Here is an 18334-nt window from a genome sequence, read left to right as displayed (position 1 = left end):
ACGCATGCACACGAGGGTTCAAGCTTGTCTGACGCAATCACACGTGATTCAAATCCATATGGTTTTTGGAAAAAAAATAACAAGGTCGGATACTTTCTAATAGACCTCGTAAAAAATGGTAATGTTTGAGAACATTTCATGATTTAACCCTAATGACAAAGAAATCTAATTGAGTCTTGATGTTTTACAGTTTAATCATGAACTTTATTCTAAATAACTATAAATGTAACCAACATCCAACTAGCATACATCACACTGCCTTCACTTTGATTGGCAGTCTACATGTCGCATAGCTCAGCATTTGCATGAAACAGACTTTTGGTCTATTTTAGTCCCGCCTAGCTGGTGGCATCGTGATCACTTGTCTGTTGTCACTGTAAAACGTTCACTCTGATTGAAGATGAATGGCAGCTGGTCACTTTGTCTGTGTCCCTTGTAGCTAATGTGACCAAGGGGTGACGAGGGTTCCAGTCATGCTTGACAGCATTTGTCTTCTGTTGGACAAACTATATAGTGACACCTTTTCCAACAGCCAAAGTATCATTTGCTCTGTTTTATCTTGCAAAATCAAAGTTTTCATTAATATTGGTCGTGTTCTAGTCTTTGGATCAGATCAGAAGTTGTCCGAAGTTAGATGTTGTTCCCAAACCTTTACTCTGGCGGGCTTTGCATTGTTTCCACTCTGACTGCATAGCATTTTACTTATGTGCATGTTGAAGTTTCTGGTATCATCACCACTTTAGCACACGATGATAAAGAATAAAAACTGGTGACAACAGATTGACCTGCACATGCTGAAGGACTCTGAATTGTTCCAAATGGGTAGTCGTCTTATAGGAAAGTGAGGAATTTGACACTTCAGTGTGTATGAACAGAGGGTTTACAAATAAATGGCTTTACAATTTAATGAGATTAAAATATGTAATTTGGTTGTGTTCAGACCATAGAGGTTTTGATGCGTTTTGTGTTGCAGGTAAATTCCTGCCACTGAAAACAATGCTAGGTCCCAGATATGATGACCAAGTTCAGGAGGAGAACAGATTCCACCCAAGCATGCTGTCCGACTATTTAAAAAGTCTGAAGGTGAGTAACTCCATCACTGCTGAACTTTGGAAGGATTCATCAAGTGTAGGGATGGAAATTGATAAGATTTTATTTCTCAGTGCCATTATCCATTCTTTCAGATCTTTATCGATTCCCTTATCAATGCCTGATCAGATTTCTCTTTGGAAAAATGTCAGCTTTTCACAACTTTTCAGGATTGTTGTAGTCACACATATGAGACTCTTTTTTTTTTTTTTGCAAAAGGCACTGATGTACACACAGATGTACTATTGTCACACCATTGGTGTTTGGTGGTGGTGTGTGTGTGTGTGTGTGGCAGGAATTCATAAGGCTGTTGCCCTTTTTGTCATCACTTGCGCAGGAGCTGTTGTTGGTGCTGAAGGGTGGTGGATTTTTTTCAAAGAGGGAGGGGGACATGTCTGCAAAATGTGCTATGAAACATACACAGCCACACCTGACACAATTTTTCCCATGATGCACCCCAATGTATTTGTCTCATAGATGCGTGCCATATTGTGGACGCCCGCAAAGTCCTGTTTGTTTGACTAGGGTGTCTCCTCTGAACCGTGACCAGAGCCAGATTAAACAGATGTTTATTAAGCTTTCTAATTGACAGAAAGGAATGTGTTTGTGAAGCAGCAGTGCGCAGGTGCACAAACAGCTCAGGAACACTGTCCAAACATCACTGACATGACTGTTTAATGTAATACTATATAATTACTAATTGGATAATATAGTCTTCATTTCATTCAGCAACATCTGGGTTAAAAACAGGTCTGATTTGTCACCTTATTGAGGAATGTGAATCTTGGTTACCAGAGTGCCAGAGCATTGATAAATCCCATTGCATAAATTATTTAGTCGGCACAGACTTTATATGGGGAGGTGGGTAAGGTAATTACCAGCAATCTTCATTATTTTCTCTCTTTTGAATGCGATATATACGGAATGTGTGCATCCATGTAGTTTGCGCCTTTTACTTTGTGTGCAATGATCAGGAATGACCTGAGGTTATATTAATATTGTGTGAACACAAATGTCTGTGGGGAGTTTTCTGCTGTTTATGTCCTGGCGTGGAAGTGTGTAAGAAGATGCATTTGATAAACTCACCTTGTGCCTTTGGCTCACCTATGTTGTTGCGCATGAAGTGGTCCACAGATCAGAAAGCCGATTGGTTAATAATCCAGACATGTCAGTTTTTGTCTGTATTGTGCTCTTCACAAGGACCGCTTTTCAAATTTTAGCAGCAACTCTCTGTTTGTCTCCTTTTCTTTTTACACACTCTGCACAGTCTGTTTTTTTTTTTTTTTTTTTTTCTCCAACCTCTTTGTGCCAGGTGCTGAATACACAGGATGGTACCACTGTGGCACACCAGACAAAATGTTAATTTTAGAGTAGTGCGACTCGCAACATGTATTTTCAACATGTGTCAGGATGTGCTCGAGTGATTTTCACTATGCCACACATCACTGACAGTCGAGCGACTATGGCACGCAAACCTGCCACATTTGTAGTAAACCTGTGGCTCGTGTGACTGGGCCTTAGAAGACGTTAATGTCAAACAGAAAGCAAGAAATGTTGACATTTGTGAAGTAGAGAAAAGTTGGTGCTCTTGCTCGATTAACAACTTATATGTTTGCTCAAGTATGAATTTGTTTTTAATTTAATGCTGATCAACTAAAGTCACTGTTCAACATGCTTTTTTTCATCTTTTCAGGTGGAAAATGTGTCTGCTTGTAGATTTGACGAACACAACTCGCTTTTACGACCGCAGAGACATTGAAAAGGACGGCATAATATACAAGAAACTTCCGTGTAAAGGGTAGGAGGAAGTTCACTGTTAAAAATGAATCTAAGGTCCTGAATCAATGTGTTGTATTGCTGTTGTTATTAAATGATATGTTACTCCTTAATGTTATATTATCGCAAGGTCATTTTTTCCATTTTCAGTCATGGAGAATGTCCTACAGATGAAACGATTTTAAAGTTCATCAGTCTATGTGAACACTTCATGGAGAAGAATCCCACAGAATTAATTGGTAAGAATACCAAATAATAAAAAATGCATCAGAATTAATCACTTGTTCAGTAAGAAGATAATATTAAAGGACACTGATGGCATTGGGTGCTGAGGAAAATGTGATCTGGACATCAGTTTTTATGTTTGTATTTGCTTTATTTTAACATTTATACCAATAGTAATCTAAATAAAAAGCCAAGTGGCCTCTGTGTACGTGTATGAGTGTATGTGTACATATGTGTGTGTGTATGGCTTCGATCAAGGATGAACGCTGCGAAAATGGAAAGCTGATAGGACTAATTTTTTTGGAGAAATTAGGGATATTGGGTAACAACAGTGAAAAGTAGATATTGTTAATTAAATTCTGGACTCACATCATTCCAGCAGGGGGTGGTAAATCATCTATATATTAAAAGCAAAGTGGCCTCTGTGTACTTGTATGTGTGCGTGCGTACACCTGTGATCATGAACAAACTGGGAAGAGCTAACATTTTCCGTTTGGTATGCTTATGTATTTTGGGTGAAAGATGAAAGCTGCCAAAATGGAACATTGATAGGACTAATATTTTTGGAGAAACTACAACTATTAGCTAACAACAGTGAACAATAGCCATTGATAATTACAATCTGGACTCAAATGCCATTCCAGCAGGGGGCAGTAAATCATCTGTATGTTAAAAGCAATGTGGTCTTGTGTGTGCATTTGAACACGGAGAAACTGGGTAGAGCTGTCATTTACCGTTTGTTATACCGATGTATTTTGGGTCAACAATGAACGCCATCAAAACGGATCATTGTTAGGACTAATATTTTTGGAGAAGTTTGTCATCTAAATTCCAGATAAAGATAACTTGAATAATTAAACCTGCTAGCACAGTAGCAGGTGGCTGACTTGATTTTTCTGGCTCTAGTGCGTGTTGGAGTACTTGCCACTGTTTGCTACAGCCAATAAATTCTTCATAGTAATAGTGTTAGTTACCATTTCCAGCATGAAGAAATGCAAATAGTTAAGGCCCCTTCACACATAGTGCGAAGTTTGGTCGAATATGGCGAAACAGCGCGAAATGGTTCAAATTTGCACACCACAAAACATCTCATCATCAATTTCATCATCAATCATCAATTTTATTTATATAGCGCCAAATCACAACAAACAGTTGCCCCAAGGCGCTTTATATTGTAAGGCAAGGCCATACAATAATTACGGAAAAACCCCAACGGTCAAACGACCCCCTGTGAGCAAGCACTTGGCGACAGTGGGAAGGAAAAACTCCCTTTTAACAGGAAGAAACCTCCAGCAGAACCAGGCTCAGGGAGGGGCAGTCTTCTGCTGGGACTGGTTGGGGCTGAGGGAGAGAACCAAGAAAAAGACATGCTGTGGAGGGGAGCAGAGATCAGTCACTAATGATTAAATGCAGAGTGGTGCATACAGAGCAAAAAGAGAAAGAAACACTCAGTGCATCATGGGAACCCCCCAGCAGTCTAAGTCTATAGCAGCATAACTAAGGGATGGTTCAGGGTCACCTGATCCAGCCCTAACTATAAGCTTTAGCAAAAAGGAAAGTTTTAAGCCTAATCTTAAAAGTAGAGAGGGTGTCTGTCTCCCTGATCCGAATTGGGAGCTGGTTCCACAGGAGAGGAGCCTGAAAGCTGAAGGCTCTGCCTCCCATTCTACTCTTACAAACCCTAGGAACTACAAGTAAGCCTGCAGTCAAAGAGCGAAGCGCTCTATTGGCGTGATATGGTACTATGAGGTCCCTAAGATAAGATGGGACCTGATTATTCAAAACCTTATAAGTAAGAAGAAGAATTATAAATTCTATTCTAGAATTAACAGGAAGCCAATGAAGAGAGGCCAATACGGGTGAGATATGCTCTCTCCTTCTAGTCCCCGTTAGTACTCTAGCTGCAGCATTTTGAATAACTGAAGGCTTTTCAGGGAACTTTTAGGACAACCTGATAATAATGAATTACAGTAGTCCAGCCTAGAGGAAATAAATGCATGAATTAGTTTTTCAGCATCACTCTGAGACAAGACCTTTCTAATTTTAGAGATATAAGCACTCCTACATATTTGTTTAATATGCGCTTTGAATGACATATCCTGATCAAAAATGACTCCAAGATTTCTCACAGTATTACTAGAGGTCAGGGTATGCCATCCAGAGTAAGGATCTGGTTAGACACCATGTTTCTAAGATTTGTGGGGCCAAGTACAATAACTTCAGTTTTATCTGAGTTTAAAAGCAGGAAATTAGAGGTCATCCATGTCTTTATGTCTGTAAGACAATCCTGCAGTTTAGCTAATTGGTGTGTGTCCTCTGGCTTCATGGATAGATAAAGCTGGGTATCATCTGCGTAACAATGAAAATTTAAGCAATGCCGTCTAATAATACTGCCTAAGGGAAGCATGTATAAAGTGAATAAAATTGGTCCTAGCACAGAACCTTGTGGAACTCCATAATTAACCTTAGTCTGTGAAGGACATTCCCCATTTACATGAACAAATTGTAATCTATTAGATAAATATGATTCAAACCACCGCAGCGCAGTGCCTTTAATACCTATGGCATGCTCTAATCTCTGTAATAAAATTTTATGGTCAACAGTATCAAAAGCAGCACTGAGGTCTAACAGAACAAGCACAGAGATGAGTCCACTGTCTGAGGCCATAAGAAGATCATTTGTAACCTTCACTAATGCTGTTTCTGTACTATGATGAATTCTAAAACCTGACTGAAACTCTTCAAATAGACCATTCCTCTGCAGATGATCAGTTAGCTGTTTTACAACTACCCTTTCAAGAATTTTTGAGAGAAAAGGAAGGTTGGAGATTGGCCTATAATTAGCTAAGATAGCTGGGTCAAGTGATGGCTTTTTAAGTAATGGTTTAATTACTGCCACCTTAAAAGTGGCAGTACTTAAACTTAAACTAATAAAGATAGATTGATCATATTTAAGATCGACGCATTAAATAATGGTAGGGCTTCCTTGAGCAGCCTGGTAGGAATGGGGTCTAATAGACATGTTGATGGTTTTGGATGAAGTAACTAATGAAAATAACTCAGACAGAACAATATTAGATAAAGAGTCTAACCAAATACCGGCATCACTGAAAGCAGCCAAAGATAACGATACGTCTTTGGGATGGTTATGAGTAATTTTTTCTCTAATAGTTAAAATTTTATTAGCAAAGAAAGTCATGAAGTCATTACTAGTTAAAGTTAAAGGAATACTCGGCTCAATAGAGCTCTGACTCTTTGTCAGCCTGGCTACAGTGCTGAAAATAAACCTGGGGTTGTTCTTATTTTCTTCAATTAGTGATGAGTAGTAAGATGTCCTAGCTTTACGGAAGGCTTTTTTTATAGAGCAACAGACTCTTTTTCCAGGCTAAGTGAAGATCTTCTAAATTAGTGAGACGCCATTTCCTCTCCAACTTACGGGTTATCTGCTTTAAGCTGCGAGTTTGAGTTATACCACGGAGTCAGGCACTTCTGATTTAAAGCTCTCTTTTTCAGAGGAGCTACAGCATCCAAAGTTGTCTTCAATGAGGATGTAAAACTATTGACGAGATACTCTATCTCACTTACAGAGTTTAGGTAGCTACTCTGCACTGTGTTGGTATATGGCATTAGAGAACATAAAGAAGCAATCATATCCTTAAACATAGTTACAGCGCTTTCTGAAAGACTTCTAGTGTAATGAAACTTATTCCCCACTGCTGGGTAGTCCATCAGAGTAAATGTAAATGTTTTTAAGAAATGATCAGACAGAAGGGAGTTTTCAGGGAATACTGTTAAGTCTTCAATTTCCATACCATAAGTCAGAACAAGATCTAAGATATGATTAAAGTGGTGGGTGGACTCATTTACATTTTGAGCAAAGCCAATTGAGTCTAATAATAGATTAAATGCAGTGTTGAGGCTGTCATTCTCAGCATCTGTGTGGATGTTAAAATCGCCCACTATAATGATCTTATCTGAGCTAAGCACAAAGTCAGACAAAAGGTCTGAAAATTCACAGAGAACCTCACAGTAACGACCAGGAGGATGATAGATAATAACAAATAAAACTGGTTTTTGGGACTTCCAATTGGGATGGACAAGACTAAGAGTCAAGCTTTCAAATGAATTAAAGCTCTGTCTGGGTTTTTGATTAATTAATAAGCTGGAAGGGAAGATTGCTGCTAATCCTCCGCCTCGGCCCGTGCTACGAGCATTCTGGCAGTTAGTGTGACTCGGGGGTGTTGACTCATTTAAACTAACATATTCATCCTGCTGTAACCAGGTTTCTGTAAGGCAGAATAAATCAATATGTTGATCAATTATTATATCATTTACTAACAGGGACTTAGAAGAGAGAGACCTAATGTTTAATAGACCACATTTAACTGTTTTAGTCTGTGGTGCAGTTGAAGGTGCTATATTATTTTTTCTTTTTGAATTTTTATGCTTAAATAGATTTTTGCTGGTTATTGGTGGTCTGGGAGCAGGCACTGTCTCTACTGGGATGGGGTAATGAGGGGATGGCAGGGGGAGAGAAGCTACAGAGAGGTGTGTAAGACTACAACTCTGCTTCCTGGTCCCAACCCTGGATAGTCACGGTTTGGAGGATTTAAGAAAACTGGCCAGATTTCTAGAAATGAGAGCTGCTCCATCCAAAGTGGGATGGATGCCGTCTCTCCTAACAAGACCAGGTTTTCCCCAGAAGCTTTGCCAATTATCTATGAAGCCCACCTCATTTTTTGGACACCACTCAGACAGCCAGCAATTCAAGGAGAACATGCGGCTAAACATGTCACTCCCGGTCCGATTGGCAAGTGTGCGAGGGTTCCCGGTGCGAGGATTCATGCATGCGACAGTGTCTTTTGAGCAGGAACGCGGTGCGAGGTGCACTGCATTGCGCAGCTTATGTGGAATAAATAAAACATAAAAACCAGCTGGTACCTGTGGAACCACAATCAACCGCATATGTGGATTAAATAAAAACCAGCTGGTACCTGTAGAACTACATCGCACCGCTGATATCGCTCTTACCAAGTGCGCAATGCAAATATCTGTCTGATGGCGCACCATCCATGTGTGTCGGACAGGACGCGCGGGCCGGCTGGACACGCAACAGCAGATGTGAACATGAGAAGAGTGAACTGCTCTCATTCATGTCATTTCATGACTGTACATCTGTGACCATGGGTCATCTACAGAGGAACAGATGGATCATATTTGCATTGCCCAAACTGACACTGCGTCAAACTGATCCATGATACCTGGTATGCGATATATAGGCCCAACACCATAGTAGGAGAAACATGCCCATATCATGACGCTTGCACCACCATGCTTCACTGTCTTCACTGTGAACTGTGGCTTGAATTCAGAGTTTGGGGGTCGTCTCACAAACTGTCTGTGGCCCTTGGACCCAAAAAGAACAATTTTACTCATCAGTCCACAAAATGTTCCTCCCATTTCTCTTTAGGCCAGTTGATGTGTTCTTTGGCAAATTGTAACCTCTTCTGCACATCTTTTATTTAACAGAGGGACTTTGCGGGGGATTCTTGCACATAAATTAGCTTCACACAGGCATCTTCTAACTGTCACAGCACTTACAGGTAACTCCAGACTGTCTTTGATCATCCTGGAGCTGATCAATGGGTGAGCCTTTACCATTCTGGTTATTCTTCTATCCATTTTGATGGTTGTTTTCCATTTTCTTCCACGCGTCTCTGGTTTTTTTTGTCAATTTTAAAGCATTGGAGATCATTGTAGATGAACAGCCTATAATTTTTTGCACCTGCGTATAAGTTTTCCCCTCTCCAATCAACTTTTTAATCAAACCACGCTGTTCTTCTGAACAATGTCTTGAACGTCCCATTTTCCTCAGACTTTCAAAGAGAAAAGCATGTTCAACAGGTGCTGGCTTCATCCTTAAATAGGGGACACCTGATTCACACCTGTTTGTACCACAAAATTGACAAACTCACTGACTGAATGCCCCACTACTATTATTGTGAACACCCCCTTTTCTACTTTTTTTTTTTTTTTTACTAATAGACCAATTTCATAGCCTTAAAAGTGTGCATATCATGAAGCTTTGGTCTTGTTGGATTTGTGAGAATCTACGATCTACTGGTACCTTGTTTCCTATGTAAGAATAAGAATATACCAAAACCTGGATTAATCTTTTTAGTCACATAGTCACTAGTACTATTATTCTGAACACTATCTGGTACAAATCCTTGATGAATGCATTGGCAACAGTGGTTAGGATATGTCCTTTGTTCCAGTCTGTTGGGATGGTACCAGACAACAATATACCACAAGAATTTCATCTGCTCAGCTATTCTATGAACTTTACAATTTGATGGGTTTTAACTGATTGACAGAGCAATCATCAGCAGCTTGGCACCGAAGATGTCCATCATGTGCTTTTTTTTTTTTTTTTTTTTTTGGTCTTAAATGAACACTTTTTAAGATGATGGCACTGGTTTTTCAGTGCCGTCAGTATATATTCTATATTATAAATAGCCACAATTCTGTGAAATTAAATTGCAGTCTTTGAGAAAGGATTAAATTCCACGCTGAAATTATACCAGTCTCCGCCTTCTCCTGAAGCCCTCTGCTGCATTGACCTGACCTTGGTCTGCTCTGACTTGTATTATGTTATTGTAGAATTATGTTAGATGTCCAGCAGAGGGCAGTCTTACTCCAAAACTGGTACAATAAAATATACCACATAGCATATTCACAGACGTTAGGCAAACAGTTGTCTTATACATGTACAAACATACACAGTATATCTTCACAAGCATTTGCATAATAGGAGCAATTTCAACATTTTGGCTCTTGTGCATCGCCAAAACAGTATGGTGTTGAAAGTGTCCACTGTAAAGTGGACACTTTCAGCTTTAACCTGAAACCAGCTGGATGCAACTTGGACAGTTGGCTACTTTTGGGGACTGATAGGGCATGGGGCAAAATCTGTCCGGGGCTTAGTTTTTGAGTTCGTGGTGACCTTCAAGGGGCAAAAGAATTCCACTTGATTTTGATCTGTAGTAGTCACGACTATCAGAAAATGCAAAGTTCCCGCAAAAATAGTTGCTCCTTAATTAGTAATTAGCCGTTAATTAGCGGAGTATCCATGAGATGCGAAAACGCCTAAAAATACAAGGAATGACTTAAAATCAATAGATGACATTTTATTCACATTTTAAAGTAACACTGAAGTGTCGTAGAGATGTATCACAACTCATCAATATATTATGTAATACGGAGGTAAAAGGCTGCCCCCTGTTGGTGATATCATGGACACAGTGAACTTCCCAATTATTAGTAAATGTTCATTATACATTGGTTTAAACTGACAGTAGACATATCATTCCACAGACCCTGAAGCAAGGTGGATATTACATTATTGGAAATCAGGGATATGCTCCAAAATGCCCCAGGACAAAATTATGGTGTACCAAAATCAAGAATTTTCCAAGAAAAAAATGTGTTTTTTCCCGCAATGGCAGAAAAACATTGCATCAAGAAATTATTAATGGAAAAGGATATAGCTTCTGCTAGAAACAGTTTGCCAATAATTTTTTGTAGATTTCTGGTGAATTCTCAAATCAAATAAAAATATTTCACATTGCAAAAGCCATATAACCTCTCAAAGGGTGGGCCAGAATGGTAAATTAAGTTGAAATGGGCAACTCTTTAGTGCTGAATTGTTGAGTAATGAGTAAAGGTTTAGCACTGAGTTGCTCCTCTTGACCATGTCTTTATTCATCATCATCTGAATCAGAGTCTGATTCTGAATCAGATGCTCTCTCACTTTCTGGTTTCCTGTTTGTACAAATCTCAGGTAGACATCTGCACAAGTCGGTGCACAGCCTGAAAATCAAATTGTTTCAATTAGAAACGATTTCATAGATAGTGATTTTTATTTTGATAGTGATTTTCATAGGATAGGAGCGTACATGCATGCTTCAGCGGAAAATGGTGTGGGCTAAGTATCATGACATATTCTCATTCTGGCCTACTACTAGTATTTTGTGGGTTTGTGTTTAAAAATTTACCTGATTCATATTCACATCTGGACAGCGGTTCTCGTCTTCGAGTTCTGGAATGCGCAACTTTGATGTATTTCTCGCCTTTACAAATTATGCACTGCTCCGGTAGGACATAGCTGTTTCTTCTGGATGCTGAAGTTTGCCTTTGGCCAGCAGAACATGAAGGATTGGAGCTCTGTCTAGCACTTCTTTGAGGTGGAGTTGCAATGACTTCATCAGGGTTGGTGTTACTTTGTTTTACACAGTGTTTGATAGCCCTTTCTATCTTAGTCTTATCAGTGAACCTCTTGTAGCACTGTGTATGATACCCAAGTCGATCAAAATTGGCAGTCTCTTCAAAGGTTTCTAACAATTTCTCAGCAGCAATACGTTGTACACCATCTAGATGTTTCCACTTACTAGCACACTCCTTAATCTTTGACATACAGTTTGCAGAAACTGGTAAAACAGTGCTATTTTCTTCAGACACAATGTGAATGCAGCAATCCATGGGGGCTGCCATCTTGGAAATCCAAGCAATTTGATTGGCTCATTTGCCGTTAGCCCCCTATAGCTAAAAATGGAAACTAAGACAGGATAGTGTCGCCCCCTATTATCCACAGTCTAAACTAAGCCTAATTTGTACGATTTAAAAAGGGCTAATTAAAAACTTCGTGGGAACTTTTTGAAAATTGCTTGAAAATTACATTATCTCTGAAATAAAAAAGAAATTAAGTTGCCCCTTGAGAGTCACCACGAAGTGACAAGATACAGCTTTTGCCCCATGGCCTATGATAGAGATCTCTTTAGACATGTGTTACACAGCTTCTGAGTTGCTGCAGAGGCATAGAGAGAGGTAAGTTCCTTCAGCTGCTTCCTTATGTTCACGCTGGTCGCCACAGCAGATCTATAGCATATTTGCATGTTGGAGTTTGTTTTACATGGAGAAACCAGCAGGAGTGGGTTTTGAACTGGGAACCTTCCGCACTGAAACCAACTGCACTAACCACATGGTCACCACCCCTGCAGAAACACACAGAGAGAAACATATAAATTGATGCCACATTGTACTACATCCAGTGCACAGAATGGTATGCTTGCACAAGCTACATTTCGTGCACGTTTTATTGAATTTATTCCCAAGTTTAAATTCATTAATAGACATGAGATACAAGTCTTTGTCACATTTTGATTAATTTGTTTGCAGAGTGACACAATTTTTGTAATTTCAGTTAACATGATGCAGACAATATTTTCATATAATGTAGATTTTCAGTTTTAATTCAAGGAGTTTAACAAAAATATCACAAAATATCACATTTACCATTTAGGAATTGCAGCTCTTTTTATGTAAAGTAGTCCCTCTATTTTCAGAGCTAATAGATAACCGGATAAGCTAAATATAAGGATTGCTGTTAATAGAAATAATCACTTTTACAGCCAGCTAGCTAGCTAGATGAGATAGATAGATAGATACTTTAATGATCCAAAAGGAAATTTAAACACCCCGTAGCTTAAAACACATCCTTATACAGTACATTCAACACACACAAGGACAAAGAACAAAAAAAAAAAACAATAAACAATAGAGTGGACATTCATGGTGAGGGTACATTCCACGTTCAGTCACTATAAGTGCAAGTGCATCAATAGGGGAGCAGTGCAAAGAGTGGGTCAATGTGACCATACTATGAATCTTAAAAACACTATCCAATGCATTAAAAATTCTAATAAATAAATAAATATATATTTAAAAGTCAGGAACTCAAACCCAATAATCCATATTAATCCATATTTCCCCGGCGCTTCAGGGAAAAGTTAAAAAGCTGAATGGCCCGGGGAACAAAGGATTTCCTCAGCCTGTCTGTTGAACAAGACAGAGAGAGCAGTCTGCCACTGAACAGGCTTTTCTGCCTGTTTAGTATGCTGTGTAAGGGGTGGTGCTTATTATCCATGATCGACAGGACTTTGATGAGGGTCCTTTTCTCAGCTACCAATGCTAAGGACTCCAGCTCAGTGCCAACCACAGAGCCAGCTTTTCTCACCAGTCTGTTAATACGTCCAGTGTCCAGTGAGCTGCCTGAGCTTACTTTAGATAAGTCAGGGGTTGGACACACGGGCATTCCATGTCACTGAATTCAAAAGTTCAATGGCCGTCCAAGAAGGAGTCTGGTGAGGGAAGCCTTAAATACACCCAGGCAACTCTGAAGGAGTAATAGGTGTTTGTTTGTGAGTGAAGAAACTGTGCAAAGTGCAACTTTAATCAGTTGCATTCCTGGTTAAGCAGCTTCATCGTGGTTTGGTATGAAGAAGGATTTTCTCACAAAGATGCATAATTTGTCAGAACTCACATGAGAGACGCAAGGCTAGATTTGATCTGTTTTCCAATATTAAAATGATTCTCTGTTCCACACCACCATGAAGACATATAACTGGTGATACAACAAACAAAGGTTGCACCATTCACAGTTTGTCCATTCATAACCACAAAAGAATATAACTTTTTGGTGGCTTCCCTCACTTTCACAAGGGGACTGTATATAAAATTGGCTGTAATTCCTAAACCCCTCGAGTAAAAGCCGAAAGTCTACACTACAAGCACATGATTCATCCACCCATTTTGTAAACTGTCTTATTTAAGTTGAGGGTCATGCTGGGTTGTCCCAGTGTTCTTGAGTGATGTACAAGCACATGATGATTGGTTCAATTTTAAATGCATTGGGTACAGATCAAACACAAATACCCCCCCCCCCCCCAAAAAAAACCTCTCCAAATAATTATGGATGTAACTGTATAGGTATGTTAGGTTGTTAAATTGCTTGAGGCCTCTAAAAATGGGGGGGGATTGTGCATAGACATGGCCTTGAGTCTTTAGTGGTTAATGCAATATTATTGTTAAATCTTTGGAATTAAAGTTGAAAGTCTACACTACAGTCTTGTTGTGACTGTATCCTTTCTAGGAAGAGACTCAACAGATTAGTCAGAAGGGCTGGTTCTGTCTTGGAATGTACTTTGGACCTCATAGAGGTGGTGGGTGAGAGGAGGATGTTAGCTAAGCTGACATCAATTATGGACAACCCCACTCACCCCTTACATGAGACTGTGGGAGCCTTAAGTAGCTCCTTCAGTAATAGACTGCAGCACCCTCTGTGCAAAACAGAACACCTCCACAGGTCATTTAATTCAACTGCAGTCAGATTGTGTAATACCTCAAAATGTATTTTTGAGGTATGATTTTGCACTATTAACTATGTCTACTGCTCCTTTTGTGCTTTATTACATGGACATCGGTGTAATTTATCCTGAGCAATAATTTAACCATATCTGTACATACAGGTGTGCTCAAAAGTTTACATACTCGAAGGACACTGATCAAATGTTTACATACCCCTGTTCTTAAAACCATGTATTGCCCCCTTCAACATCAGTGACAGCTTGGAGTCTTTTGTGGTAGTTGTGGACGAGGCTCTCTGGTGGTAAGCTGAATATGTCTTAGACTTTATTTACATCTATTATGAAGCAATACAAACAGTATGGCACTCTGTGGCAAATCTGCATGGAGTAGACAGTTCTCAAAAACTGAGTGACTGTGCAAGAAGGAGAAGAGTGAGGAAAGCCACCAAGACACCCAGACAACCCAGAAGAAGTTATAGGCTTACAGTGAGCAAATACGTATTTGATCCACTGTCGATTTTGCAAGTTTTCCCACCTACAAAGAATGGAGAAGTCTGTCATTTTTTAGACAGAATCTTAAAAACAATATGGTGGCAGTGTAGTGACTGTGGTGGCTTCCCTCACAGGCTGCCTCCTTGTACAGCCACGTAATTTTTGAGAACTGCCTTCCCCAGACAGATATACCATACAGCACCATACTGTTGAAATTTCTTAAAGCTCAATGTAAATGACATCAAAGACATTTAAAGTAACTTGAAAATGTTTATGTATCCATCCCCTGACTTGTCTAAAGAAAACTGGCTGTAAAAGTGATGATTTACTGTGAATTCATCAAAGGGTGTCAATAAACTGTGTCCAGCATGCATTTTATGTCAAAGTTTTGTTTCACTTTATGAAAGCATTTCGTTTTGTTGTTGTTGCTGTATAACTTATAAACTAAATATTTTGATGAACCAAAATTACTTTGTGTGCACTTCTGACCATATATTAAAATGTTCACATTAAAGATAGTAGTACCACGAGTTTTGTCCGCGTGTGTCGAACATACGCCTTCTGGGGGGCAGCAGCATCAGTCTAGCAGTAACTAAATTACACCCTCCTACTTCAAGTCCAGGAAACAGGTTTCTGCTCATTGCCAGAGATTGATCTGCTTGATCTGCTGTGGGACCTTTGTGATTATTTGTTTTTAAGTTATTTTTTTTATTTCAGTGTGCGTGCTTTCTCTGTCTTTGTAGCTTATAGCAGAGTTGCAGTTTTACTCTGTAAGCACCAGGGTGCTCTCTTGGACCTCACACCCTCATGTTGGGCTTTTGTAAATTTGCGGTTGTGCACTAAATCAGATTTGTAGAGCATCAGAGTAGATTGCATAAATGTCCTTTCAGCATAGTCTGTTTTTATAGCCAGATGGTAATTTGACTTTGTTGTCTCCGTTGTCCACATATCAAAATTGGAGCTGGAAACATCATCCCCATCTTCTGGTCATAGTTTATTTTATTTTGCTTGGCAGATGCCCTGCATGGACGAAATACATTAGCCAGATTTTTTTTTCTTCCCTAATTTTGCTTCAGCTCTGCTTCTCCTGAAATTACCCCCCCCCCCCCCCCCCCCCAAATTCTGTTGCGTTTGAATAACAGCTTTGCGCATCTTTGAAATTTTCAGATAATGTTTCTGCTTTCAGGAATGTTGTTTCTGAAATATTCCTTTTTTGTGCTTTACGTAGAGGCCATGAAGCTTACCTTATTATTTATTTATTTATTTTAAATCTTATTACCTCCCTCTGTGTTTTCCTAACCTGTGGGTGTCTTCTCTGTCTGCACAGACGTGTATCAGACTAATTTTTGAAGTCTGTGTAAAAGCAGGCCCTCCCCTCTCTCGGGAGAACAGGCTGTGCTGAAGAGGATTTTGAGTGTCAGTCTTTGTCCTCGCGCTCATTCCACCATTTGCTCTCACTCTATCTTAAAGAGGGCTGATGTTGATGATGTGAAGGGACATATGTATTGATCTTAAAGCTACTTTGTGTAGGATTTAGGAGTGTTCATGAGCATAAATGGAATGTAGTATTCACAACCATGTTTTAGTATATAACAACAATGAAGCGATGTGTTTTCATAAGCTTGGTATGAGCCCTTTTATATTGAGGGACAACTCAGGTGGGACGGTTTTGGAGGCAAAGTCAGAGAGGTGAGATTGAGATGGTTTGGACATGTGCAGAGGTACAACCCAAACTCCAGTGAAGTTGGGACGTTGTGTGAAATGTATGGGCATGTATGTATGTCACAGGCATTCAGTATTTGTTTTCGGCCTTGCTGCTTACGTGTAGAAAGTTCTCCAGATTCTCTGAATCTTCTGATTATATTATGGACTGTAGATGATGGACTCCCTAAATTCCTTGCAACTGAACATTGAGAAACATTGTTCTTAAATTGTTGGACTATTTTTTCACAACTGATCCTTTTGGTGATGCTCCTTTTATACCCAGTCATGACACCTGTTTCCAAACAGGTGTTCTTTGAGCATTCATCAACTTTCCCAGTCTTTTGTTGCCCATCCCAACTTTTTTGAAATGTGTTGCAGGCATCCATTTCAAAATGAGCAAATATTTGCACAAAAACAATAAAGCTTATCAGTTTGAACGTTAAATATCTTGTCTTTGTGGCATATTCAATTAAATATAGGTTGAAGAGGATTTGCAAATCATTGTATTCTGTTTTTATTTACATTTTACACAATGTCCCAACTTCAGTGGAATTGAGATTGTAGGACCCAGGGTATATAGGGAGAAGCCACCAGGCAGGAGGAGAAGACAGAGGCCAAAGAGGAGGTTTATGGATCTGCTGAGGGAGGACATGCAGGTGGGTGGTGTGACCGAGGAAGATACAGAGGACAGGGTGAGATAGAAATGATTTGTCTGCAGTGGCGACCACTAATGGGAGCAGCCGAAAGAAGAAGCACGAGTCCTTTATATCTGCATGGGAGCAGGTCCCCTCATGGAGGTTGTCATGTTGCACCACTATGTTGATACCGTAGCCCTAAAGGGAGATACTGCACCCATCTTTTGCGTTTTCGACACTGTATGCTACAAATAAGAACAAAGACGTGGGTTGCTAGTGCAGGCTAACATGCGTGAGAACTCTTGTTTTTGTGAAATTTAGGATCACACATATTGCTTATCGCAAGAGGAGGCAAGGGGAATCCCCATCACCAAAGAAGAAAAAATTAGAAGCGATGTCATGACCAGCAACGGCATAATGCACTCTGCAACCTCGCCACAAGATGACGCTGTTTCCTACACACTGTGGGTTTAAGCGAAACGGAGCTGTTGAAGTAATGATGAGGCATTGAGCATAGCTGCAGCATCTGTAGGAGAAACAAATGGCCTTTGTCCCTTTGTATTTGTAATGGCGACAAGTGAAATGTTTCTGAATTTATAGCAGTGTAAACTGGGTTTTGAATTTGTTGTTTTTTTTTCTTCTCTCCAAAGGCGTTCACTGCACTCACGGCTTCAACCGCACAGGCTTTTTGATATGTGCTTACCTTGTGGAGAAGATGGACTGGAGGTAATGTATAACTCCGTTTGATCTGTCACAGTGCTCGGAGAGCAGGCGCTTTGTAAAATGTTAACTGGGTTCTTCCTAGACTTTGCCTCAGTTGTTTCAGTGTGACACTGGACTTCATAGAGAATAACGTGATGCTGTCCAGGTGGCTTACGTCATTCCCTTGCTATGCTGTCGGTACCAATCAACACATATCACAACGAAGCTACCAGTGACTGAACTCATTGGCCCATGTCAGACATGTTAAATAATTTACAACAGCTGAGTGAACAGGATGAGAATGCGCCTCTAGTTAGAGGTGGAGCAGCAATCTGAGAAATCAGAATGTAATATTCTGACAGCAGTTGTTGTTCTTGTTGGCTGTTTTGTAAGATTCATTATTCATTAATAAGCCATAGTACATCATTTATTTAAGGTAGGTTTTTTTTGCTCTGACTGCTTGGTGTACGTCGTATTTGTGATCCAGAGTGAGCCAGAGTTTAGTTT

The 18334-nt window shown here is 39.7% G+C and overlaps 1 protein-coding gene across 1 annotated transcript in view; it reads left to right on the top strand.

Annotated features, from left to right (window-relative positions):
• rngtt (RNA guanylyltransferase and 5'-phosphatase) overlaps positions 1-18334 on the top strand; it is a 358809-nt gene that overhangs the window by 9158 nt on the left and 331317 nt on the right. The window contains exons 2-5 of the mRNA XM_034162020.1: positions 974-1087; positions 2788-2887; positions 3016-3104; positions 17776-17851. Of these exons, the coding sequence (XP_034017911.1) occupies positions 974-1087; positions 2788-2887; positions 3016-3104; positions 17776-17851 (379 nt within the window). The remainder of the gene's footprint in view (positions 1-973; positions 1088-2787; positions 2888-3015; positions 3105-17775; positions 17852-18334) is intronic.

This window comes from Thalassophryne amazonica, chromosome 21, assembly GCF_902500255.1.
Source record: "Thalassophryne amazonica chromosome 21, fThaAma1.1, whole genome shotgun sequence".
Taxonomy (NCBI): Eukaryota; Metazoa; Chordata; class Actinopteri; order Batrachoidiformes; family Batrachoididae; genus Thalassophryne; species Thalassophryne amazonica.
Note: the sequence above shows the minus strand (reverse complement) of the source record. Positions and strands in the feature narration are given on the sequence as shown.